General features: G+C 41.3%; 1 protein-coding gene across 2 annotated transcripts in view; it reads left to right on the forward strand.

Annotated features, from left to right (window-relative positions):
- MLLT3 (MLLT3 super elongation complex subunit) overlaps positions 1–26,440 on the forward strand; it is a 285,375-nt gene extending 258,935 nt beyond the window's left edge. For both annotated transcript variants that reach the window (XM_059143193.1, XM_059143194.1), the window contains exons 6-11: positions 7,605–7,680; positions 9,636–9,765; positions 12,361–12,460; positions 18,050–18,121; positions 19,489–19,560; positions 26,172–26,440. In XM_059143193.1, coding sequence (XP_058999176.1) covers positions 7,605–7,680; positions 9,636–9,765; positions 12,361–12,460; positions 18,050–18,121; positions 19,489–19,560; positions 26,172–26,303 — 582 coding nt within the window. In that variant the 3' untranslated portion in view covers positions 26,304–26,440. The remainder of the gene's footprint in view (positions 1–7,604; positions 7,681–9,635; positions 9,766–12,360; positions 12,461–18,049; positions 18,122–19,488; positions 19,561–26,171) is intronic.
- Positions 26,441–27,857: the final 1,417 nt, after the last annotated feature.

The raw sequence follows: 27,857 nt of genomic DNA on the forward strand, positions 1-27,857 counted from the left end.
CCTGGAGGTTGTATATATAGATTGTATGGAAAAGTTGATTAAGAAGACTAGATCACTTTAGAAGGCAAATAAAATAAATGAGCTTAGTGTTTTGTCTGATGTCAGTCTTTGTGACCAGTACCAGTACCATTCTAGGAGAAAAGTCCCTTCTTTTTAAACAAAACGTATCAAACTAGTGAGGTGAGTAGCCAGGATCTCTTGTAGTATTGACTGGACAAATGTTAAAAGCAATTGACACAGACGCACACATTCAGACCCAGGGATGAAGTGTCTTGTTTTATCACTGGTTTGTTTTGGGTGCTGATTGCAAGATGTCACACAAGATACTAGGGACATTAGAGGACATTAGGGACAGAGGGATATTCAGTATAGCTTTCACAGTGACATAAAAAACTATTCCCTGACTGGTGTTATAAAAGGGTGTTAGTGTGTTCGGAATACTGCTTTAAATTAATTCCACTTTTTCAAGGATAATCAGTGTGGTAGAAAGAACTGGGTGCTGTGCTGTCCACCTTAATATCCCCTCCTGGCCTCTTAGTCTTATTGTGCTTTAGTTCCATCTGCGGTAAAATGGGGGTAAAAATACATCTTTTTGTCTTAAGCAGCTTGGGCTGCCTTAACAAAATAGCATAGAGTAGGTGGCTTAAGCCACAGGGGTTTATTTCCTACCATTCTGGAGGCTGGGAGGGCCAAGATCAAGACGCTTTCTGACTTGGTTCCCCTCTGAGTGTTCTTTTCTTGACTTGGATCTGGCTACCTTCTCACCCTGTCTTCACATACGGGGCAAGGAGTGAGTTGGGTGTGGGGGGTGGGCAAGCTCTTTGGTGTCTCTTCTAAATTAGGGCACTAATTGCATCATGAAAGCCCCACTCTCATGACCACATCTAAACCTAATCACTTCCCAAAGGCCCCATCTCCAAATACCATCATATGGGGGTTTAGGACTTTAACATAGGAATTTTGGAGGGACATAGTCTGTAGCACTTGCCTTTCTCATGATAGAGCAAATGAATAATATGGGAAGGTTACACAAAGATATATTAAGAGGTTAAAGTTATTGACTGGCATTTGTTCCCTCAGATTTTCTTATGTCTACTTTTCTATATCATAAAGTTTTTGTCTTGGGGCACCCGGGTGGCTCTTATCAGTTAAATATCTGCCTTCCACTCAGGTCATGATCTCAGGGTTCCTGGATAGAGCCGCCTGCCAGCTCCCTGCTTAGCAAAGAGTCTGCTTCTCCCTCTCCCCCTGGCTCATGTTCCCTCCCTCTTTCTCTCTGTCAAATAAATAAATAAAATCTTTAAAACCATAAAATTCTGTTCTTTTAACATATTTATTTTGAAGCAGGTATTAATATAAAACTAAACGAAAGAAGTTCTCATTTCTAGCTTTTTGACAAGTCACTCTTATGTCATTCTTGTTAGATTAACTGATCTAAGTGTTATTTCACAACTTTTCAATACTTAACTTTTCAATGCTTAACTCTGAGCTTACCTTTTATTGAAACAGCTATCACAATATATTAGCTATTAATGGGAATTGGCAAGAGAATGCATTCATGTGATGAACCTTTTTCCATACTTGTTTGAAATAGATGTCATTTTTCTTTTAAAATGTGTTAAATGGGGGCGCCTGGGTGGCTCAGTGGGTTAAAGCCTCTGCCTTCGGCTGGGGTCATGATCCCAGGGTCCTGGGATCAAACCCCGCTTCAGACTTTCTGCTCGCTGGGGAGCCTGCTTCCCCCTCCCTCTCTCTCTGCCTGCCTCTCTGCCTACTTGTGATCTCTGTCTGTCAAATAGACAAAATCTTTATTTAAAAAAAATGTGTTAAATGTATATTTGAAAGTTGAGTGGGATTATCTTCACTTTCTTATAGAAGAGGAATTAAGTAAGGTAGTTTTTTTTTTTTTTTAAGATTTTTATTTATTTGACAGAGATCACAAGGGGGCAGAGAGGCAGGCAGAGAGAGAGGAGGAAGCAGGCTCCCTGCTGAGCAGAGAGTCCGACGAGGGGTTCGATCCCAGGACCCTGAGATCACGACCCCAGCCGAAGGCAGAGGTTTAACCCACTGAGCCCAGTGCCCCCCCCTTTTTTCAGTTTTATCAAGCTATAATTGATGTATCAAATCATGTTCTATACCTTAATTAATACAGTGTTAAACCTGTTTATATTGTGACGTGACTGCCACTTAAGTTCAGTCCACATCCATTTTAAATGAGACAGTCTTTTAAAAGATACTATATGCTGTGAAAAAAAGGTGTCCAATGATTATTAACTTTTTTAAAGATTTTATTTATTTATTTGACAGACAGAGATCACAAGTAGGCAGAGAGGCAGGCAGAGAGACAGGCTCCCCGCGGAGCAGAGAGCAGGATGGGGGGCTCGATCCCAGGACTCTGGAATCATGACCCGAGCCGAAGGCAGAGGCTTTAACCCACTGAGCCACCCAGGCGCCCCTGATTATTAATTTTTAGTGAAGGAAACACTAAACTGACAAGAACCTAGTGGTTCTGTCATGAAAATTGAATAGAGACAAAAATAAAAGTATATTTACCCTTGTGTTTTCTTTGATTAATACTCACCCTTGACATAGTCTTTCTGGATATTTCTGCAAAAAAGAATTTCTATTGCAGGCTTTGTGTTTTCTTTTAATAAACAAGGTAGAAATTTTGTGAAAAACATAGCAATGTGTCTAAAATAATTTCTGTTTAACTCTTAGACTGTATTTTCTCCCTTTCCCCTGAAGGGGAAAAAGAAAGGAGTAGGTTATTCTTCCCCTTTTTCTTTATTTTGATTGTTTTAAAGATCAAGTTGAAGTTCTGTTCATAAGTACATGTTGCCTGTGAGAAAAGGTGGAACTTCTGTCTTCTGATTACCTGAGGAGGAAGCCTGCTCCCAGTGTTAAGAAACAATGCCAGATTGTAAAAGCCCTCTCATGTGACCTGCCTTGACAGGTGTTCTCTTTGGAAGCACATAACTTGTAGCAGTTGTAAACATGTGGTTTTTCTTACTTGTCTTGGACAAAAATAATCTTCTGTAGAAAATCTATTACAAAATGATTTTGCATAGCCATTTCATGTTGACAATTCCATTGCAAATCTTGGTAGGCCATCGTTTTGGTAGTAAAGATATATCTTCTTTGAGGCAAAAGAGGAATATGTGGTCTATTGTTAAAAAAAAAAAAAAAAAAAAAAAAAAGTAGTAGTAGCAACCAAAAGCTGATTAGCTTCCACTGGAAGAGTCATGGGCTGGGAGTTTTTGCCTTACTTCTACAGGAGGCTTAGTGCCCTCACTCTGTGAGGACATTAACGCCTAAGCAGTCTTTCCAAGAAACCTACACACTAAGCTATAGAACTAAAGATTTTTTTTTTTTAATCTGAATAAAGTCAGGTTTTTATTAGATACTGTAAAAAGGCTTGAGCAGGCAAGGTGAGAAATCTCTAAATTTAACACTTAATGAATGTTTGATATGATAATGATTGTCATAGAATTTGAGTTTTTAAAAATTTAAATTCAATTAATTAACATATAATGTATTATTAGTTTCAGAGGTAGAGTTTAGTGATACATCACTTGCGCGTAGCACCCAACGCTCCTTACATCAAGTGCCCTCCTTAGTGCCCATCCCTCCTTTACCATCCCTCCACCTACCTCCTCTCTTACCACCGTTTCCTGTAGGGAAGAGTCTCTTATGGTTTGTGTCCCGAATTTGAGGTTCTTAAGACTAGACTTTTGTCACTGTGGAGCATGCCATTTAAAGACACTTCATGTCTAGTGTTTGATTACTCAGAAGGTCAGCTATAAACATGTGCATTGGGGCAGCAACAGGAAAAAGCCAGAAATTTTTTTTGTGTGTGGGTGGGGAGAGTTTTGATATTTCAAAAAAAAAGTATCAAATTAGTAATGGGAGAAATCAGAACCTCATTAAAGTTTCCTATACATAGGTTTGGCACATGTAGACATAAGGAGGGGAAAAGAGGATGCAATAATCTTTTCAGTCCTTGGGTACCTTAGAGACCTTAATCTAGGGGCGCCTGAGGGGCCCAGTGGGTTAAGCCTCTGCCTTTGGCTCAGGTCATGATCTCAGGGTTCTGGGATCGAGTCCCGCATTGGACTCTCTGCTCAGCGGGGAGCCTGTTTCCTCTCTCTCTCTCTCTCTCTGCCTGCCTCTCTGCCTACTTGTGATCTCTGTCTGTCAAATAAATAAATCTTAAAAATCTTAAAAAAAAAAAAAAGACCTTAATGTAGCCCTGTTTTATGGTGTGTGTGTGTGTGTGTGTGTATATATATATATATATATATATATATATATATAATGTATATATATAAAATGCACCTTTCCTAGTTCATAAAATCATCCTGGATTTGCATTTTTGGAGAGTAGGTCTGTATTTTATTTTAAAATAAAATCATATTTAAAGTGAAGAACAGCTCCATTTGGCTGGATTTGATAAAATATAAGACCATGTCGGCCTCATCTAGTAGCAGAATGGCTTTCAAACAGTTAACATGTAGTTGAGTTCATGGTCTGGCTGGGTGAGTTGAAGGTCCATCCACTATGACATGATTTTGTACATGCTTCTTAGATGTTTTTATTGAGAGGTAACTGCATTCTTTCTGAGTGTTTTCTTGCAAAACACTTTGATGAGTATAAAGGGATACTACTTACATCGGTAAGTTTCTCATTTTTCTTGTGATGCTTTTTTTTCTTTTCCCTCAGACACTTTCTTAAATTTATGATTCTTTCCCAAACATGCTTCTGCATTTAGAGGAACAAAATGACTAACATAGTATCAGTGGTGTTCTACTTGGAATTTTCGTTAATATCATTTGTTTGAACTTTTATAATATAAATATACCTGGACCCCTACACCAAACCCATTTAATCAGAATTTCTTCATGTAGAGAATCCCCCAACTGATTCTGGTCAGTATCCATGGCCGTAGCTCTCCAGAACCTTGATCATTGGGTCTTAAAAGTCTGGTTGGTCCTCAGAACAGCAGCAGCAGCATCGCTCAGAAAATCTTTATGGAATCCAAGTTCTCATCCCAATCCCAGAATTATTGATTCAGGAACTCTGGAGTGGACCCAGCTGTCTGTGTCTTAACAAGTCCTCCAGGTAATTCTAATGCCCATGGAAGTGTGAGACTCCTTGTCTCCTTGGCTCCCAAACTGTAAGTCCTTGTCCTGGTTACAAAAACATTCCAGGACATGGGATTTGCTGCCCATCATTCAACATTTTATCTTCTCCATTCACCTCTGTTGCTTTAACGTTTCTATTTTAATATTGTCAGTGAATTAATGTGTCTTCTATCATGAACCGCAAATGCTTTGTGGATCAGGCATGGTGGTTGTGATAAACATTGAGTGAAAGCCTCTGTCTCCTGTTGTATTATGTTCTTCACTCTTCGTCAGTTTTCTGATGGTTGGTAACTGGATTTATTAACCTTGTTTGTGGTTAAGAAGCTAAAAGAAGGCTGCCTGCAGGTTTGGTTCTGGCATTGGCATGATGCTTGAGACAGATGGATCAAGTTTAGCGTGGGGTGGTTGGGGAGATGGCCACCATCCCCTCTTGCTTTCCTAATTAATGTCACTCTCAGCAAATAGCTCTGGCAGAATGGCCCCTTTAAGTCTGGTGCAACATGACTGGTCCAGCAGGAGGGGGAATTAGAGCTCTCTCCACTCACTGTAAGGAAACCTCTCTTTTGGCTCCCAAATGGTTTCCAGAGCTATCAAAATAATACCGTTTGCAGACACTTTTCATGGCTGAAAAGAGCAACTTGGAGAGGAAAAGGAGTACTCCACGGCTGCAGGGAGAAATGTTTTGCAGCTGGGCATTGCACAGAACTGCTCACTGAGTGCCCTTGCACAGTGTAGCTCCCCTTTGTGGTTCAACAGTGGAAGAACCACTCAACAGAAATGAAGGGTCCCTCACACGGGCGTTTGTGCTTGTACACCGGCTCTTCTTTGTGGGCCATGGACCGCAACGTGTCGGACATTGTACTGCAAATCTCAAGTAAATCTCTCAGTGGTGAAGGGCTGGTGGCCGTCTGCTGCTCATTAGAGATCCTGTCTGGCTCTTTTCCTGCGGAATGAGTGGTAGATTGCTGACACCTGTTTTCCCATCCAGCCTGAGGATGTGAAGTGTGCAGTAGGAATGCCTGAAAGTGCTTCCTTGTGTCCGAGTCTGGATCTTGGTGTTGCCTGCAGAGAAGGGGGTTGGGATTCAGTGCTGGGAACGGAGATGAAAAGGAATCTGTGGTGAGAAAACCTCATTATAAGCTGAACTGATATTCTCCTCCTCATTTAGTGGCCTCTGTTGGTGCCCATGGTGCTCTTAGTTTGTCTTCCACATGGCCCCGTAACTTAGTCCCCAAGAGAACCAAGTTGGAAGGAGAGGGATTGATCTTGGGCATGAAAAGACCTCATCTATGTCTCAGATAACAAGTTGAGACTGTAAGCACATTAGAAATGGGATAGAAGCAGTCCAACATTAAGTTATTATTTTAAATTTGGCCTAAATACATAAAATTCAAGTGTGTTGATCGTATGATCAATTTCTTTGCACAGTTCTTTCCATGTATTTGTTCTTCCCACCTTTACCTACTGTGAAGCCTCATAAAACCTGGCAGATGATAGAGCAGAGGACCTCATGCTCTGCCTTCAGTCCCAGATACAGAGTGCTTGCTGTATGCATGCATTTGCTAAGTATGAGAGGATAATAAGCTCAGGAGAGAGCCCCACACCCCTGCCTTTTCAAGTCCCTGCAGTCTACTGGAGAGGAAGGACAAACATCAGAGGCAGCATAACACCACAGCGTATCAGATAAACAAACCGATGAGATCCACATTTTCCGTGGGTTTGGAGAAGGAAGACAGCTGTGAGTTGGGCAGGTCAGGGAGGATGCGGAACTTGTTCTGGGTATCAGAGGTTGAGGAGAATTCATGATGAGAGAGTAGGGCACATGTATGATGTTCTTTCCCTGCATTCGTAGGCTGTGGAATAGAGAGTGGTGTGTGGGTGTGGGTGTGTGTGTGTATGTATGTGTTTAAAGTAGTGGCAACATTTCCCACTGACTCATGTGTGTGACTTGGCCAGATCTCGTTGTGAACATTACCTCTATTTGTGAACTCTGGATGAATGGGGTTAGGGTTGGGTCATGGCCTTGGACCAGAGTGAAATTAACTGGCTCATAATGTGATTGAACTAATGACCTTGGCCTCATTACCACTATGTTTTAGCTGGTTGAGTCAATCAAACATTGCAGAAAGGGTAATCAAGGTAATCTTTTAAAAGAGATTTGGATAGCAGTAAACACAGGAGTGAAATCAAAGCCAGGTTCTTCTGTCCTGTAACACCCAGGTGTTGGTCTCATCATCCTTGTTTCTGCATCTAGTAAAAACATGGTGGACAAAACAAAAAGGATACCATAGTCCTCCTGGGCCACTGTTTTTGGCATAATGCAATGTGTGTTAATTTTTCTTGCACAGAGTGGGACTGTTTTTGCAAAGGAAACTGTTTTTGAGCAGTAATGTTGTTTTTTTAATGTTAGATGTGTTGTGTACCATCAATTTATTGATGATGGCTTTCTCTTCTTCTTTAAAGTCTGAACAGCCCAGCCCTGCCAGCTCCAGCTCCAGCTCCAGCTCCAGCTTCACGCCATCCCAGACCAGGCAACAAGGTATCCGTATCTCCCAGGCAAACGATGAGACCTTTTTCTCATAAAACATCTTAATGAGTTGATTTATGGTCTGTTTTCTACTGTTTTATTATTTGAATGATAACTTGGCTTTTATGCAGTTGTATTTATTTCCCCTAGGAATGCACTTGAGTATTGTTCTGATGTATGAGGCCAACCTCTAGAAATTCCCCTTTTGCCAGTCCCTGCCATCAGGGTCCCATTTTACAAAAGGATTATAGACACAGCCCATTCCAGGGAGCTCCCAAAGGAAATACAATAGCAAAAGCTGGAGTTGAGAGGCTCTGACATAGAGAAATAGGTTTTTACTCTCCCTTCCGGATGTCTTTCATTTTATTTATTTATTTATTCTACAGATTAATAGACCTGTTTTCTTTGGCAAGTGTTAGTTTGCGGTCTTTAAAATTTGTTTTCCCTCTACTTGAACTTAAATTTAAATGTAAAGAAATCTAACAAATGTAAGCCAGAATGTTAAATATATATTTTATATTTTTTTGGTGTGTGGAAATCTTCAAATAAGGGCTCCTTTTTTTTTCCCCCAACATGAGAAGTGAGATCATATGAAGGAGTAATTTGGTTTTAAGCATCGTGTTACACATTAGCTCTTTCAGTGGCCGCACTCAGTTCCCGATGGCCTCGTGTAAGTTTTGACAAGGATTAAATTGTTTTTTTGTTTGTTTGTTTGTTTGTTTTAAAGATTTTATTTATTTATTTGACAGAGAGAAATCACAAGTAGTCGGAGAGGCAGGCAGAGAGAGAGAGAGGGGACAAGGATTAAATTGTTGCGTGTATTTGAGCTACGGCTAAACTTCCAGGAAAAAATAAAAGACACTGATGATTTGGACTACTCAGATTTCTTCTTACATTCATTTCCAAATATACAAGCCCACTACAAAAGCAGAGAAATTTGGGTTTTGCAGAGTGGGAAACTGCAGAGAATCAATACTTATTTTAGAGTTGACCGATAACTCAGATATTCATGTCCTAGATTAGACTTTAGGAATTGCCTAATCCAGAATAAAAGTGCCTCTCACTCTCTTGATTGCCTCCACAATCTCTTCTTTAACATAAAAGAGTGATCTTGTTTTCATCACATTTAGAGCAGTCACGTGAAAATAAGCCACACTGAATTTTGTTTTTTATTTTTATTTTTTTCCCCCCAGTTAGGTCCTGTTCTAGAATAAAAACTAGTTATGACTTAGTTTTTTTTTCTCTCGCATCTAATACTGGATACTCTCTTGAACTTTCTGGGCACCTGACTTATTGCATGGTTTTATTTATGTAAATATATGCTGGTATTTTGCCAGGAATTTCTTAAAAGGTAAAATAAAAATTGGCTGCATAAAATTGTTGCTTGAACAAGACCTTGTGTCCAAGATCAATATGAAGATCAGAGATAGGACATTACACCATGGAATTGAAATACTTTATAATCTGAACTTGACTGAAATGCTTGCTTGACCTAAAATTGACCTTGAAATAAAAGGAACAGCTAAACCTTAATAGATCAAAAACTACCACACAAAGGCTGCATTGCCAAGAACAAGTTACAACCACGGTGATTTATTAGCCTCAACTTTTCAATACATGGATTAACCTAACAAAACATTCAATTTACTAATAGATCTTTCTGTTCCTCTTTAGGTGTAATTTTTCTTAGGGAAGAAAAAATACATAGAAAAACATTCCTAGGACATAGAGATTTTCCAGTGAATATCCTAGGGCATCTGTTGTGAAAACAGTAGTGTTTTGGTTATGTGTTACATTCCAGAAACTACCAAATTTGTTTTGTCAATTGTATAAATATATATAGCCATTTGGGGGGGTTTGGGGGGAGGGGGGCCAACGTTCAGTGCTGGCGAGCAGTCCCCTATGTCCAGTATGGCTAAGGGTGTATGAAGTAGTATGTTTAATTGTGGCACGCTGTCATTCCTCAGGTCCTTTGAGATCTATAATGAAAGATCTGCATTCTGATGACAATGAGGAGGAATCAGATGAGGCAGAGGATAATGACAATGACTCCGAAATGGAGAGACCTGTAAATAGAGGAGGCAGCCGAAGCCGCAGGTGAGTGTCTTGGCACGAACGCGTCTCCCTGCAATGCAATCATGCCTTTTCCCCAGACTTACCAGCATAAACATGGTGAAGGTGTGCAATACCCAAAACAGTGGTAGAAAATGGTCACATTCATTTAAATTGGGTCACCTAGGCATGCTTATCGTCATCCTTTCTACAGGGAACTGTGTATCCCTTTTCTCAGAAAGCAGAGGCTTTTTCTCTACAAATTCTATAGGGAGAACATCCTATCAGGAGTCCTTGTTCTTTAAAGTCTGTTCCAAGGTGGCAGGACTGACTGTTGAAATCAACTCCATTTTCATTTGAAGAGTTTCTGGAGAGCCACTGCTATAGCCTCAGAGTTTGAGGCAACATGTTTGCTGTTTGTAGTTAGAAAGACATAATTAGCGTCAGTGAATTATGTGTGTGACCTAATTAAAACTAGGATCACCTGTGTGTGTTTTCCAGCAAATAAATTCCTTTTAAGTGTACTGACAATTAGGTTCCTTAAGTAGCTTTAATGCTGTGAGGCATAATTCCACATTATAAGATGGTAATTCATGTCACTTATAATTAATAGTCAACTTGAAATTGCCTTGAGGGTTTTATTTCTTTATCATGAGGAAAACAAATAGGCATGCTTACTTGAATGTGTTTGAGTAGAAAAAATATGAATCTACTTGAACTTAAAATCCAATTACATTTGTAATACATCGCATTAAATCTTTTCCCGTTATCCATTACTGTGTAGAAGGCCCTAGAATTCCTCAAAAGAATACCTTCTTAATCCCAGCTGGACAGATCATGTGTTTCCTAATTGGTAATTCCTTGGGATCTCGGGAGAAGGGCTCCCGGAGTGAGTATATGCGCCCTATCAGATCTTTTGGCAAAGCTTCCCTGCGGCCATAATCAGTGTTTAACACCCACCTTCTCTTTCTCCACCTTGTCTCCCAAACTCACCCAGCTCCCTCGCTCTCTATCTATATGTATTTTTTTTCTCAACAGGAGAAAACAAGGAGCCTTAGAGCCTTGGTGTTATAACATTTCCCTTCAGAACTCTTTAATCTGACAAGACAGAAACTAACTCGTAGGACAGGAAGATCTAAAAATGGACTGGAACATGGCAGTGAGCATATTGATACCCACCTGACTGCTGGCAGCTCTCAGATTTACCTGATGAGAAACGCATGACCTATTTAGGCAATTTCCAGTTACACTCTTATTTAGAAAATCTAGATATGCCGTGATGGGCTATGGCCCACCCACTCACTGCCCTGTGCCCTGAGTCGGGGTGGGTCAAATCACACAGGCTTGTGAGCTGTCTGATGGGATCTCCGTTGTTGCAGATTGCCTGCTTCTCCCCCCGCCTGACATGGGCTGTTAGTACGGCAGCGCCAGTGTAACATTTGGTCTTCCTTGCACTTGCGAAGTCTCAACTGTTTAATCAGTTTAAATACTCAGCCTTCCACTTCAGTCAAGAAGCATTTTAAAGCAGCGCTTCAACAGAACACTTCATTAATGTAATTTAGTTAAGAAAAACAAGTTCCATCCGTTTTTGCTAAAAGGATGTCCCGGCGTATCCTTTTCATTTCCTATCTTGTATCTTGTCTATCTGAATATATTATAGAGCTGGAATGTGATTGCCTATTCAGAGTGAAAGAAAAACTCTCCTGATTTCTAAAGCATTTTCTGTTTCTGAAAAGAATATTATATTAGGTGTCTGTATAGCCAAAGAGAGAGCAAACACTGAAGGACGTTTCAGAAGGAGGGTATACATTCAGTAGAGTAGAATAAAGAAATATCTCCTACCCTGGGTAAAAAGAAAATTCCATTTTGTTTTGAAAAGAGACAGGGGAGGGGTGATGTTTTTGTATTGTCTTTGGTTGTTGAAAGATACTCTCTCTCTCAAAAGCGGTTACCCCAAACACATTGTCTCTTCATGTTGCTGCAGTATATTTCTGGTGAATTGTAGCAGTGGTCAAAACTGGGGACAGCCTTGCATCATTATGGAGTAGAAATACTTGGTGGGGTTCACACAGCCTGTCCTCAGTGTCACCCCGAGCTCTCAGTCATACAGGCCTGTTGCCCCGATTCTCAGCAGTTGCTTCCACTCCCACAGCCTGGGTTCACATGTAGCAAAGAAGCAGGGCGGAAAAGAAACTAAAAGGCAGTAACCTACAAACAATCTAATTTTGCTGACCTGCCAGCTTGGGTAGCACACTGGGTGATAGTAGTGGGGTGGAGTTCGAGCAGGGAGATAACAAGACTAAATAGGGCCAGTACAATATAGGGGCTGAGCACCAACCTTGGGTTCCGTTGCCTGGGTTTGAATCCCAGAACCACCCCTTTTGCCTCTTCACCGGAGGCGAGTGACCTAGTCTAAGTCTCTTTGCTCATCTGTTGAAATAAGGGTCATTCAGTGAGAAACAGCTACTAAAACACTTAGCACGGTTCCATACAAAGTCAGTGCCAGTGTGGGTTAGCGGTTGTGGGAGTCGAAGCAAGTTTCTGGTGCTTAGTGTTTGGATTCTTTGCTCTCTGCGCCTACGTCCGTAGATGTTTCAAGAACTACCTGTACTGATGCGTGTGACTTCTGTGTCTTTTCAGAGTTAGCTTAAGTGACGGCAGCGACAGTGAAAGCAGCTCAGCTTCTTCGCCCCTCCATCACGAACCCCCGCCACCTTTATTAAAAACCAACAACAACCAGGTAAATTGCTGGGTTTGCACTCTTCAGGACTCACCCAACTAGGTGTGATCATTTTTACAAAGCACACAAAGCTTTTTATCCTTTAATTTTAAACAATGTTTCTCTCACTAGAAAATCAATAGGAGTCTACCACCTTTGGAAAAGCACATAGTTGAGCTGAAAGAATTTCTATTGTCATGAGAAGTATATCCCATTAGATGGGTTAATTACATCCGTGCAGGAAGGGATGGTGACAGAAGGTGCTGCTCATGTGCTCCGGATTGCTGTGTGTTTTTTTTTGTTTTGGTGTGGTTTTGGTTTTTTTTCTCAGCAGTTAAGTGGACTAATTTAATGAATTAGAAAGAATATAATCTTTGGAGCTAGGATAAAACCTGGTTCTTTGTTTTACTAATTGACAGTAGTGTACTGGTGGGAAATTAACTCTGAACTTTTGATTCTCAGTTTCCTCATCCATAAATGGGGATATTAATACCTGTCAATTCTTGGAACAATGTTGGATACTGTATTTGTAAAGAGCATGGGGCCATGCTCAGGCCTACGTGGCACTCAGCTGATGGGAGTAGATGTTTGTTATTGTAGGTGCATTGCCTCTGTGGGCTCATCCAGGAAAAGAGTGTCATCATTTGGACTTGTAAGGAACAGTTAATAAAATGCAGATATAAATAATGGTCATTATCATTGTTATAAATCAAGCAAAGAGGAGGCCTTACTAATTTAATAGTCAATTCAGAATATAGTTATTTAGATAAGGTCTAGGCAGAACTTCGAAAGCAAAGATGAAGAGCTTTTGTTAAACAAATGATTAAGAATGGGATATTTTAAATACTAAAATAAACTAATTTCAAGTATCATGAATATTGTAAAAGCCTCATAGTGCCTTGAGTTGATACACTCATTTACGTAAGCTATTCTTATCTCTTTGTTTAGGCAGATTCCCTGTGACCTCTAAAATAATTGCTTAATCCAAGTTACCCTATGAATATTATGAACTCGAGAATGAAAGAACTGCGCTTTTCTGAAATTATTCTCTTTCACAGATGTCCTACAATTTTAAACAGCTTTGTCCTTGAATTTGTGATCTTTGCTTTACTGAGAAATGTGATTTTTATAGCTGAAGATTTTCTCTTTTTAAATTTTGCATAAAGCATAAGATCTCCTAAAATTTAAAATACCTCATTTATGAAGTTTATCCACAACTTAAAGCCTTCATTATGCATAGGAATAATATGAGTGTCCTCCACTGCACCGTGTTCGTTCAGCTGCAGTGTCTTTGTGGCCTGCATGTGAGTGCAAGGCCAGTCTCATCGTCTGTTGTGGACTGGCTGTCCAAGGAGTTAGTGTGTTCTTACTCCTTACCCTACCTCCCCGCGTCCCGGTGTTCCCCCAGCTGCAGTGCCAGCCATGCCCTTGGTCCGGCCAGCCACACATCAAGCACTTCCTGGGCAGGTGAAGACGAAGATGACGGTTACTACAGAGTAACCATCCTCGCTGATCAGTTGGAAAGAGCCCTGGGCTGGCTAACTAGATAACTTGAGTTTCTTTTATAAACCCGTGCTTCAGTATAAGCTGGTGAAAGGATAGAATTTGGACTTTGAATATATTTGCATATTTAATTTAAGCCCGGGGCACCCTGATTTCCGCTTCCGGTGGAGGGCGGGACGGTGTTAGAACCAGGGTCCCCCATGGGCGGCAGCAGGGCACTGTCAGGAGTTAGCGGCCTTAGGTAAGCCCTTCCTCAAGCCCCTTCAGCTTCCTTCCCAGTGAAGACTGTGCTTGATAAAGAAATGCAGCTCTATGAAGCCCCCATCTTGCCTTTCAAACCACCCTCGCCACTTCCTGGTTGGGCAGCCTTCAGCTGACTTGGCTCAAGTCTTGGTTTCATGGAGAGGTTTTGGGTTGTCAGATTTTTTTTTTTTTTTTTTAAACCTGTCTAGCAAAACGAGACTAAAAAATGAATGGTATCATCTATCTGGTGAGGGTAAAAATTACTTTCTCCAATTAGATAGCATACCACTGGTTCCTTGGCATATGTTTATTCGACAAATGTAACTTCACACATGTGAATCATCAATCTGTCAGGAATACTCAGTTATATGTCACTTCCTTCATGCACCTATAAGCATAATAAGAAAGTCCATATGCTTTCACTTTTAGCTAGTCTAGGCGAGGAAATACGTGTAGTACCGCAAGAGCACTTACCTTCTTGGGGCTGTCTTGGAACAGGGAGCAGAAGGGTTTAAAACTTGGTTGAGTATTGATTTCTTAACCCCTCCAGTCACCTGCTTTGGGTCAGGTGTGTTGCTGTCCCTTTACGTCCATGTTCTAGGACTTCTTAAAAATTAGCTAGTCTTAGTTCTCCATGCTGGTGAAGTGGAAGAGTAAGAATTAATTAAAAAATGGAAAAGTCCTCTGAATTTCATCCTGGAATGTGTTTACCATCTTTATTTGAATGTATGTGTGATAATTTGAAATTTCACATCAAATAAAATAGATGAAAACAGACTTCATGTTTCGCAGGCTTCTAAGAGTATGAGTTTCCTTGGTTGCTCTCTGTCTGCAAGTTGATAATGATCTCTGAAATTTCTGTAAATTATGAGACAAAGCCGAGTTTCCCTTACTGGTTCTCAAATCTTCCAGGGACTAGGGAAGAGAGAAAGTGCTAATTGAGTCAAACATTTTTTAACTATTGAAAAAAAGTGAACAGACAGAGAGGCACATGTCAACAAAGCAAGTAATTAACCTGAGCATTGTTAGGAGCTACTCACGATCATTAACATGAAAGACCTATCAGTAGAGAATCCATCTGCTGAATAATTGAGTTGTCAGTCCTCACAAAGGGATACAGAAAAAAATAATAATCTTGGAAGTTTGATTCTCAAGCTATATCCTCAGATTAAGGATTGAAGTGCAGCTAATCTGAGTTCTGTTTTAGGGGACTGTCATGTGTGTAAATGGTGCATCTTAGGCTGGGTGGCTGTCTCCTTCAGTAAAGCTTAATAAGGGAATATTAGTGAGTACAGTGCCATTTTAATCAAAGGGGCTGTGTGTGTATACCTGTGTGTGTATTATTAGACTCCAAACCTCCCGTACACGAGTTTCAAACAAAATCAAAATTCCAGATCCTTTCTGGCTGAAAGTATAGAGAAGGGGGTGGGGAGGAAGGGGCCCTTGAGGGAAGGAAGTGATCCACTGGACCCAAGTTAATATTCAGAATATCATAAATTACTTCTCAGCCTGCAAGGCATGTTGGATGAAATTAAAGAGTTGATCCAGTTAAACTGGTTTGAAATAAGCCCGGGGAAGACAAGGTGCTGTACTTTTGTATTCTGGAGTCGTTTCCTTAAAGATAAGAAATGATCATAAATAAAACAATTGTCTTCAGCATGGCTCAGCTCTCTCAGAATGAGGTTTTGACAAAGCTGTTTATTTTGGAGCAGGGAGAGATCAAAGAAGGAAGATTAACTGAGCCCTCTCTGGGCAGCCACTCAGTAACTTGAGGCGGATCACTGACACCCGGAGCTTTTGTTCCTGCCCCACTGCAGCTTCAGAAGAAAGAAACGAGGATTTCAATGTAGTTTGGCCTTCTGTGCTGTAGCACTTACGGAATGTGTAGGGTGGGACTTAAGTGCCCGAATGTTCTATTTTCTGCTCTGGAGAGAAGGTGGTAGAACTCTCTAAACCTAGTTAGCAGTGTTGCCATACAAATATAGAGCCCTTAGTGACTTTGACCCCCCAGAGTCCAGTGAAGGAGGGGCAGGCAGAGTGGGCTATGATGGCAACACAATTCAGTTTTCTTCTGCACAAGGCAAGCACGCAGGCGCTGTTTTTCTCTCTGGCCTGGAATCTTGGCTGGCTGTCCCTGTGTTGCCCAGCCGCGTGTCTGAATTGGCGAGGAGTGCCATCTACTGACCTACTTACTCCTAGGTCTCCAAGCTCAGAGTTTCCCCTTGAGGTCTCATTTCCAACAACAATAGAGAAGGAAATTCTGAATGTAGTGGAGTGTTGGGTTTCCTTACAGTGCAGCACGTTAAAAAAGATTACCTTGCCCCCGCAATTAAGTAATTTCCTTGTGTTGCCCAAAGCATTGTATTTTAAGTGACTGAGCCTGGTCAGGTTGGTCATCTGGTTATCTTGATGTTAAAAATGAAAAAATAGTGGCGATTCTCAGGAAAGACTCTGTTGAAGCTCACTTCTTACCCATGCGTTATTCTAAATACAAAGGAAAATATATCCTTTTAGAAGTATTTGGTCTTTCCCAGAGTGTCACGGTCCTATATCCCCAACAGGTAAACGGTTTGTTGGTAGTAGAACATTTACAGCCAAATCTCGTTCATTGTGTTTCTCTTATTTATTTCATCTCACCTTTTTTGAGATCCAAAAATGTTAAGTAATAGGACCAGGACCTGAACTTAGGTTTCTGAGCCTAATCAGGGCTCTTTCCACTACATACTAAAAGTGGCTCATTTGAAAAGTCCTTTTTGTGTTATGAAATATGGTAGACTTTTGAACAGAACTCTGTGTGTGTGTGTGTGTGTGTGTGTGTGTGTGTGTGTGTTTGTGAGAGAGCAGCGAATAGATAAAAAACAGTAGGAATATGAGACTTCTTAAATACATCCTTTATTTGGTATTTTCCTCCTTAATATTAGCTTCCGATTATAACTCACTTGCTAATGAGGTTATCATGAAAAGACAAAGTACTTTGCTTTTTATGTTTATATACATTTGTAAACACTCATCAATAAATTTAGTGGATCTCAGCGGTTTTAAACAAGGCCTGTTTAAAAATATTTCCCTTATAATCCTTAATGTTGAGGACTCTAATAAACTAACTGTATTTATTAAATAATAATTTGTTTTGCCTTCTAATTCATTAAAACCCTAGCTCCCCATGGAAGCTTCTAAACAGCACGCAGGACTACCATTCATACCCTAAACTGTAATCGGGTCAGATGGAAGGGCAGACACTTGGTATTTTATCATGAGTAAACACATCGTTTCTTGAACTGCAGAAAATAGTTCTGCCCTCTCTATTTCTTGTGTGGGAGGATCCCACGTTGGGAGCGACCCGTGTAACCGATGGCCATCTTCATTTCCAAAGCTGCATCCATTTAGTGGGTAGGAGTAATTTTAAGAATCTGAAAGTCAGGTACTAAAAAGGGCATTTGAGTGTTTGTTTTATCATCCCCAGCATGCTGAGCACCGGTAGTCATGCTGAAACAGCAGAATGAGTATGAAAAAAATCCTTGCCAGAGGGGACTAGAATCCAGTATAACTCAGCTGCTGTGCATATGTGTGAGAGTGTTGTCACAAAAAAACAGCCTTGGAAGCTTAGATCAATTTCCTTATCATCAACTTTTTTTCCTTTTTTTAAAGTCTGTTGCCCTGACTCAGCATTTCAGATAGAAGTCCTTTATTTTCCAAGAAAGAGTGAGATTAGAAGAAAAGAAAGAAAATGTAGAGAGGAGAAGTGCTCTTTGGAAAGTGATATTACTGTGTGACATTTCATGCCTCTGTGCCTTTGTTTGGGGGGTGGGGGGCTTGCTACGAAGTGCCTAAATCAAATTTACCTGTGTTCTCTTCGATCCCTAGATTCTTGAAGTGAAAAGTCCAATAAAGCAAAGCAAATCAGATAAGCAAATAAAGAATGGTGAATGTGACAAGGTAGGTTTCCAGGGTGTTCCTGGGTGTGCAGTAGCATTGACCAGCTTCCCTTGGTGTATTCCTTGACTAGTCCTTGCCGGCTCCCCTTCCATGTCTTCATTGGAAGTGTCCCACACCCCCAAATGATGGGCACTTATTCTTGGTGCTTTGGTGTTTGTTTGTTTTCCACATCTCGCTTATATCTTCAGTGTGATACTGGGCCCTCATGCTACCGTTTTCCATGATGCCCTGCAGTGCCAAGGGGTTTTGGGCGCATTGAACTGGGAGGTAAGAACACCACGGTAGAGGATTGAGGAATTGCAGCCATAAGTGAGCGGGACACCTGATCCTCGTTTAGTGTGCTTTCCAAGTGTTCATCGTGCATTTAAGATATGACTTCAAGACCTGTCGGGGGTTAGTCTCCCGTTGTAGGCAGGGTCATAACATGCTTTGCAGGATCAAGGCAGGCCTGACTAAAGCTTCACAAACCTTTCTTTCCTTTGCCTTCATGGCCAACAGCGCTAGGAAAGCCCATGCAGTTACATTAAAAGATTCCGGAATCTGAGCATATGGGAAGAGAGGTGTGCTTCGGCCCCTTCAGGGGAGCTTTTGACAAACCAGAGCTAATTTGGATAATCATCTCTGTTTTTCATAAGATACTCTCTTCTGTCACTTGGTGTTTACTGGCGATATTGTTAGGTATGACTGGGAAACCTCCTTTATTTATTTTTTTTTTTTAAAGAATTCGTCCTTGGTTACGTGCATTTATACTTCCATGTTCAAATTTAGACTGTTCTCTTAGTTTTAAATCTTCTGAGATGGAAGTATTAAAAAAAAAAAAAAAAAGCCTGTGCTAATATGTTTAAGCTCAGAATTTACCATTGAGTATCCTCTCTCCCTGGTGTTACTGGAAAAGGGTGGGTCTGCTCCCTTGAATCTTGAGAGTAAATTAAGTGCAAGAATTTGCCCTTCAGGGGCACCTGGGTGGCTCAGTGGGTTAAGCTGTTGCCTTCAGCTCAGGTCATGATCTCAGGGTCCTGGGATTGAGTCCTGCATTGTGCTCTCTGCTCAGCAGGGAGCCTGCTTCCCTCTCACTCTCTCTGCCTGCCTCTCTGCCTACTTGTGATCTCTGTCAAATAAATTAAAAAAAATCTTAAAAAAAGAAAAAAAAGAATTTGCCCTTCATTAAAAAAGCAGGCTTTGTAGGGATAACAGTTGGTCCAGAGAGACTCTGTCTGTGGGAGCCTTGGGTACCAAGTCCACACAGTGTAGGCAAGGGAAGTAGAATGGGGAACCTCCAGAAGCTGCTTGTCTGTTCCTGTCTCTTTGTTGTGTTATTTTGGGATTGCTTCCTAAAGTGCTTGTTCTTTTGGTGACTACCCTTACAGGCCTACCTAGACGAACTGGTCGAGCTTCACAGAAGGTTAATGACGCTGAGGGAGAGACACATTCTGCAGCAGGTGAGAAATGCTTTTTAGCACAGGCCTTTCCAGATGCTGCGAGGCCTGCTGCATCCTGGGGTGGCATCCTAGCCCCTGGAGGTCACACCAGCCCAGTGCTGTTAGCACTGGGCTGGTGCCACCTACAGAAGTATTTCAGGGAGCAGGGAATATTCCTTGCTGAGGCTACCCGGAAGTCAGCTCTGGAGCTTGGCACAGAGGATCTCCCTGCTGCTGTTACAGGTGGGGGGAAACCGGGCACTTATGGAGGTGATGAGGCCAGAATGCAGGGGTTTCTCCTCTGGCCCACCCTGGCCTGTGGGCTGAGTGAGAGGCAGAGTGGGAACACAAAGCCTCAGGGGCCAGGCTTCTAGTTTCATGAGAAAACAGTGATAAGAATTTCAGTCAAGTGTTGTAAACATTCGTGATTCAATGGAGTAACCTTTTGCCAGTGCTCTTTTAAGGGAAAGAAATATTTTCCTCATTTCTCTTATCTTGTACAACATACATCTATTATTATGAACTCAACTGTGAAATGCTTGTGGAGTGGGGAAACTTCTATTAGTACAATTCGATGTTTTGCGAAGATAAGGGTGCTTTTTAATTTTACTGTAGTTATAGTACACGTGTCTGCTGCATTAACAGTGGCTGCTGATAAATACCTTTTCTTTAACACCCAAAGAGGAGGTTGCATTCTAAATTCCAGGGTGGGTTTGTAGATTAGTTCACTGTTGGAATTTAGTTTTATTACTACTTTCAAATGACTTGAAGTAGTACTTAATCTACCCCAGCTGTGTGTGGGTTATTTTTTTTTTTAATGTTTAATGGCTGATGGTCACATTTATATCCTGTGTACATTTTTTGCTGAAATTTATAAATATGCACACTCAAACCTGCCAAGTTCCCTGATTTTTCTGATAAGTTTTGTGGGTTTTTTTTTTTAACCCTTCTAGAGTTTCAGATTTGAATGAAACTATTACAGACCTATGATTCTTAAGTGGGAGGAGTTGCATTTCTTGCATTTCCGTTTATAAGGGAATATGAGCAGGGGAGCAGGGTTGGAGTGGTTTACCTCAGCATTATTCTAGTCCTCTGCTCGTATCTTTCCTCAATATTCTTTTGTAGAACTGAAAATTGTTCAGGCTGCCATTTACCAATTACGTGGGGTTAATTGACTGAACGGTGATGGTAAATCTATTAGCTGATATTCCCATCCCTTTCTATCCCTTTTTAAGCACCAGCTCTGAACCACTGTGGAGTAATTGTCCAATAAAGCTATTAATGCACAAGCCGGGCCCAAACAGTGAGTCTCGCAGGAGAGTGAGACAGATGTCTGGGCAGGGCTGGGACACCTTCACAAAGCAAGCCCAGCGCATGCGTGGAGGAAGCAGGCCTTCGGTGGGGCCTTGCCTTGGGGTGCCATTGGCATTCCTGATTTCCCATTGTCCTTTAATTTGACCTTTGAAAGAATCTTGAGGGAAGGTGGCTTACTCGAGAATACTAGCCAAGTGGATTATTTTAGTGTCCTAGAGGGAGAGAGTGATGGCTCTGAATTTTTAGCCTGGCATCAAGGCACTCCAGGACACACAGCGTTTCGGCCTAATTGCATTCCCAGGCCAGTTGAAAGCTCTCAGTCTTTGGCCTTTTGCCTTGTAATGCAGCTGAGGCTTGTGATTATGATACCATGATGCATGCCCTGTCACGGTTTACTGCTTAATTAATTCCTATTGTAAAACATAGCACTGTTGAGGACTAATGTAATTCTCCACCTCGAGAGCTGCCCATCTCGTGGAATGCATCCCGCAAAGTCCACGTATTCTCCGCCACGTGGACCTGAGCCCCTGCGACGAGGTTTCTGGGGAGGCCAGGATCACATCTGAGATCTTATAGTATTAAACCCATCCCATCAAAAACTCGGGTCTGACAGTTTTATTTGGCTCACAAAAAGTGCTTAATGCCTTTGTTTTACTCTGGGGATGAGTCGTGTTGGCACCCAGCGTCTAGCTTAATGAGCAGAAAGTCCTGGATCAGGAGAGCCTGTGTTCTTAAGCCACCTTCCCTTAAGGTAAAAATAGAGTATAGGGGATACAATCAAACCCTGAGATCGGAGTACCTAGGACGACTAATAATTTGATTTTTCGTCAAACCATGCATTCCACAATTGTTTGGAAAGGAAGATGGAGCCCTTCTAACCTCCCCCAGCGATTGAGCTCTGAGTCTGAGTTTGGCCTCTTAGGGTGCAGCAAAAACCCTGAGGAGAACCGGGGCTTCCTTAGAAGACACGCTGACAACTTAGATAACAGCTTTTCTACTTTTATTTTTTTTTAAATTTTTTAATTAACATATACTGTATTATTAGCCCCAAGGGCACAGGTCTGTGAATCGCCAGGTTTACACACTTCACAGCACTCATCATATCACATACCCTCCCCAATGTCCATAACCCCACCCCCCTCTCCCTACCACCCCCTGCCCCGGCAGCCCTCAGTTTGTTTTGTGAGATTAAGAGTCTCGTACGGGTTGCCTCCCTCCCAATCCCTTCTTGTTTCATTTATTCCTTTCCTACCCCCAAAACCCCCCATGTTGTCTCTCAAATTCCACATATCAGGAAGATCATATGATAATTGTCTTTCTCCGATTGACTTATTTCACTAAGCATAATACCCTCTAGTTCCATCCATGCCATCGCAAATGGCAAGATTCATTTCTTTTGATGGCTGCATAGTATTCCATTGTGTATATATACCACATCTTCTTTATCCATTCATCTGTTGATGGACATACAGGTTCTTTCCATAGTTTGGCTGCTTCTCTACTTTTAAAATCGTCTTCAGGGAGATGGAAAATGCCGGGGCGGAGGGGTGTTAGAGTAGTCCTTCTCACATCATGGAGGGTGACGTGGGCTGACCACGGCAAGGTGGAGCCAAGCCCCACCCCATCAGCAGTGCAAGGCCATTCCTGTGGCCAGGCAGAGAGGCATCCTTAGGGGACCCGTGGGGTGTTTCTAGGCTTTAGGGCTTGTGTCATCGAAATAAGGCATATGAATGCTGTTTCTGATGTTCTCTCAGAATGTGCATTTATTTTTTTTATGAAGTCTCTACTTAATTGGGGACATGGGTACATGCTCTAGTAATTTGAGTCGTTAATGTCGTTCCCTTTGGCGAACCATCCCGAATGCCCCGACTGCTGCCACTACTGTTAACTGCTACTTTAAGGCTGCCTCTGCATCTACCTTGATGTATTCTTACAAGCTCCCCAAAAATGTGGGGCTCATTTAGTGAGTTTGATTGGATCCCCTTCATTTCTTTGTTTGTGGCTGGGGGTGGGTGCCACCTGTGGAGGAGGGAGGAGGCCTGTCATCAGAGCACTGGAAACCTACTGCGCAGTCCCATGCACTTGAGACACCCTGTTTCCTAGAGGGCAGGTGGGTTTATTTGCTTTAAAATCAAGTGGCTTTCTCTACAAGGTATTTTTATTGCTCTGCTTTCTCCATATTGTTAAGTAATTAGTAGCTATAGTGAGTCACAGAAAACTATCTTCTTAAAGGACTGAGTTACCATTTCAAGGGGAGAACCTGGGACTATCCTTTACCCACTCGCATGCATTGTGATACTACTCCTCTCCTTCCTCTCCGGCCCTCCCTGCTCTCTTCCCTTACCCCTGCAACTTTCATGATAACTATTATTTTTTTTTTAAATTCAAGTAGGCCTTTTCTGAGTTTTAGCTCCTGGCATTTTCCCTGCTTCATTTGTTTTAGTGCTAATGGAATGGCTAACAGTCAATGAGGGGAGGCGGAGGACGCGCTGGGTCTGGTAGTCTTGTGCTGTACATTTACCTCCCAGATCATTAAGGATACGTTTATATTTATATGGTAATCATAATCATGTTGCCCTGATCTGTGTAGCAATTCAGTTTATAAAGAAACTTTATTTATCCTATTACCTTATTTGATCCTCTGTACAACCCCGTGTAATAGAACAGGAGTTGTTCTATCAACCAGTCAATCAAGCCACTTGATTTTAAAGCAAATAAACCCACCTGCCCTCTAGGAAACAGGGTGTCTCAAGTGCATGGGACTGCGCAGTAGGTTTCCAGTGCTCTGATGACAGGCCTCCTCCCTCCTCCACAGGTGGCACCCACCCCCAGCCACAAACAAACAAAGACCTATTTGGTAGGTCAAGAAGAAATGGCTCAGGTTATCGTGTTCCATGCGGTGCCCTTCAAATAGTGAGCCGAGTCAGAACTGATACACGAAATTTGGGACTCGGTTCTGGACACCTGGGCACTTCCCTCCTGGCCAGCTCACTGGGGGGAGAGGTCACACTCTGGGATCATGGTTACTTGCCTTCACTGGGTACACTGAAAGCCTAGCTCTTTTTGTCCTGAAAATGATAAACATTTTCACTCACCATATAGTATTTCTTTATGGTATCCCAGAAAAACATAATTTATTCTGGAAACTGCTGTTAGTATGTCTTTAGCATCAGTTGAATTATTTGATAGCCTTGGGAAAAGTTTTCTTGTGGGGGTTACTTATCCAGAGCTCGGTAACTGGTAACTAATAAAACAAACGAGTGTCCATTTTAGATCTCTTAGTGTTAATGAGCCGTTGCTTGATAAGTTCTTATGTGAATGTACTACTTTAACCATAATGTAGCACACCCTTTCTGGTCATCTCTTGACTCATGAGCTAGAGTTAGAAGCCTGGGTGCAGTGGTTTAAAGTAAGAGGTCACGAGGATGCAGGCTCCTGATCTGCCATCTCTCCCATCTTGCATTCATCCTCTTGAGGGGGAAGATGGCTTCCATCTTTATTCCAGACGGCAAGGGGGGACAGAGGCCAGAAGACACATACTCAGGGTTTATAACCTTTTCAAAAACAGTCCTGAAATCCCAGTGACTTCTGACAAATAGATTGTAGGTAGCAGTATCTGCCAAATGCTGTGAGTGGGTCTGGGGAGGCAGGCATTTCAGTTGGGCTTATGGCTACTTCCTGAAAAAATCAAGCTTCTTTTAGTAAAAAGAAAACAAACAAACCAAAAAAAGGTGAGGGAGGAAGGATAAAAGGATAGTAGGTAGGCATTTTGCTGTATCGGTCAGGATTTCACAGTGAGAGTAACTTGTTTTATTATGAACCCATAGTTAATCTGTAAAAAAAAGAGTTCCAGACATTGAATAAGGTAATAATAGCTCAGTCTGGAGCTGGACGGTTACTTGGGTTGGGGTTCAGTATGTCTTTTATTCTTCTGGGGAAGTCAGGTATGTCAGGAATGGGGAGCACAGTTGCTGTTGAGAGCCATTGACCCATAGGGAATAGTTCACAAATTTACCATTTTTTAAAGAAAACTAATAGAGGTTCAAAGGTTTCCTTTCTGCTGTTTTCCACCTGAAATTGGGTAATCTGAAACTCCACTGAATAAATAATAGGCCAAATAATTAAAATTGTTCTTTTTTAAGGTGAACTAAAGAGAATGAGAAGTGATAAGAGGGGCATAACAGACAACTAACAAATGAATGGAGCTTGCCCATTTTCTCTCTGCAAATTTTTTTTCTTTCATCCTGATCCTTTTTTTTTTTCTCTCTCCCACAAAACTTGGTAAAATTACCCCCTCCATCTCAATTTACCCACAACATACATACCTCGAGTCCATGCTACCTCAGCATAGCGTCCATTTCTGATAAAATTATGAGTAAAATTAGAATAGAAACAACACATGACATGATGGAGGATTCAGACCAGTGACCGACATCGTTCTTAACATTGGAACCTTAAGAAGTACCTCTCAAAAGGCAAGACCATAGCAGTACCTCTGCCACCACTTTTGTGTCTGAAAGTTGGAGCCCATACAGTAAGAAATGGGGCAGGACTATTCCACACGAGGAGAGAAAGGGTTTTTCTTATTATAGATAATACTTGTTACCCCCAAATATCCAAGGGCATAAACGGAACATGACGGTAAGTAATAAAGAGAGGTTTTTATTCATTTTATTTGAGGTAAAATAAAGGTATGGCAAGCTGAATTTTAACAGTGAACACATCTTTTGTAACCAGCACCCAAATCAAGCAGTGAAACAGTTCCGGCCCCTTCCAGTTACTACCCGTGGTCTTCAGGGGGTGGGATTATAGATGGTTTCTCTTTTTCCCTTTGTGGGTTTTATGCTTTCTGAGTTTTCAGTAACATAGTCAGAAAGAAAAAAGGATCATTATTACGTGTGTGTGTGTGTACTTTATTTTATAAGGAATGCTGCTATCTCTAGGATGGAATTTCCTTATGTTTAATAAGGAAAGTCGCTACCCATTGAGTATTTTTAAAAAGGGTTTTGAAATTGTATCTCCCCCTAACCACCCTGACAGTAAAATAATCTATTGATGGCTTGAAAGGAGGAATCAGTTTAAAGGCTGTGAATGAGGAGAACAGGAAATCCGCTTTGATTAAGAATTTCAAAGGGTTAATAGTCCTTTGGCTTACCAGATTGGCTAAAGGATGGTTCCATGCCATCCGTAGCATAGGATCCTCTTACTAGAAAGGAGAATATTAGTCTCTTGGTTCCATATCTGATACCATCCACCTCTCTCTCTGCCTTGTGATGTCCATTGCTCATGCCCAATCTTTCTCTTCTCTACTTCCTTAGATCGTGAACCTTATAGAAGAAACTGGACACTTTCATATCACAAACACGACATTTGATTTTGACCTTTGCTCGTTGGACAAAACCACAGTCCGTAAACTACAGAGTTACCTGGAAACATCTGGAACTTCCTGAGGATACAACAACTGGATGCATCAAAAACTGTTGTTGGTTTTTTTTTTTTTGGTTGTGATTTTTTTTTGTTTGTTTATATGAAAACACTCAGAATGATGCAACCAAAAGGGAAAAAAATAAAAATCAAACAACCTTCAGCTTTATTTTTCTTTAAAGCCAGTCATCATCTCTTGATAAAGGAGAGGTTAAGCAAACCAGCCTCAGCGGACCACTCTTCTCTCCAAGGAAATCCCCGGGAAGAGTTAGCCTGGATAGCCTTGAAAACAAACAAATCAAACACAACACAAGAAAACTTTCAAGAATGTGTATGGTATCCTTGTCTCTCTCTCTGTGGTGGTTCATTCCACAGGACGAATGCATATTCAACACACTGCCTTATTACATAACTGATCTATTTATTATCGCATACAGATATTCTAAAGTCGTTGAGGGAATGACACCACAAGACATTATAAGTACTTGGTCCCACGGATGCTCTTTCAGTGCAGCGCCCTTGCCATCCCAAGCCCAGTGACCTTATTCGTATACCGTGCCACTCTCCGCCAACTTTTCCAAGTCCTTTTACTCGTTGCAGTCTGTATTTGCCACCTTTTGTTTTTCCAGTTCCAGGACACAAATAATCAACTGGGGGGACCAAATTGCCACCCTGATTTTCTTCTTTGTGGTCTTTCTCCTGAAAGTTGGGGCCCAGCTCTTGGCTGTATCCATATAATGATCTTGGACCATGGTAGGAAATGCACCAAATAGGATCATATGAGTTGTTGTCTAGCCTTAGTCAATAAACCTGTAGGACTTTTAAACAAGTGTACCTGTAAACGTCCTGCATCCAGCATTGTTGAGCTGTCAATCAACATCCTTGTGTCTGTTTTACTGTTTCTAATACTAGAGAAAGACGGAAGTAAAGGCATTCCACAGGATCATCGTTTAAAAAAAAAAAAAAGAATTCTGGTTCTGTTTTCTAAAGAAATGTTGTAGAAATTCTTAATTTGGATCTATTTATTAGTAAGAGTTTCAGCTTTCTTCAGCTGCCAGTGTGTTATCCATCTTTACCATAAAACCTGGAATAAGAGATTTTTGTTCACGTATGATCCTCGTAGACTCTTTTATATTTGGAAAATTAAAATCTTTCTTTGGGGGAAAATCCTTGGTTATTCTGCCATAACAGATCATGTATTAACTTGTAGATTCAGTGGTTCGAGCCTGTTTAGTCACTTGCTTATGTTTCCAGAAGGATTTCTTATATTGGTGAAAATAAAGATGGTTGGGGTGGGGGGGGTTATTTTTGTTCTTGATGTACCCTGTTTTAAAACTAGAAATCTGTCCTGTGGCATGCAAAAGAAAGCGAATTATTTTTAAAAGAAAAAAAAAAAAAACCCAAAGTTCTTTTGGTGTCTTTATTCGATCCTCTCCGTAAGTGGAGATCTGCCAAGTGAGAACAGCTCATCTTCCAAGTTTTTGCTAGGAACTCAACCGAAAAGAAGGAAAATGAAGAAATACTTCTGGATCCAAAGGTTCATTCACTGGATCAGCCTTAAGAAAGCCTCTATGTGTGCG

Source organism: Mustela lutreola, chromosome 12 (assembly GCF_030435805.1).
Source record: "Mustela lutreola isolate mMusLut2 chromosome 12, mMusLut2.pri, whole genome shotgun sequence".
Taxonomy (NCBI): Eukaryota; Metazoa; Chordata; class Mammalia; order Carnivora; family Mustelidae; genus Mustela; species Mustela lutreola.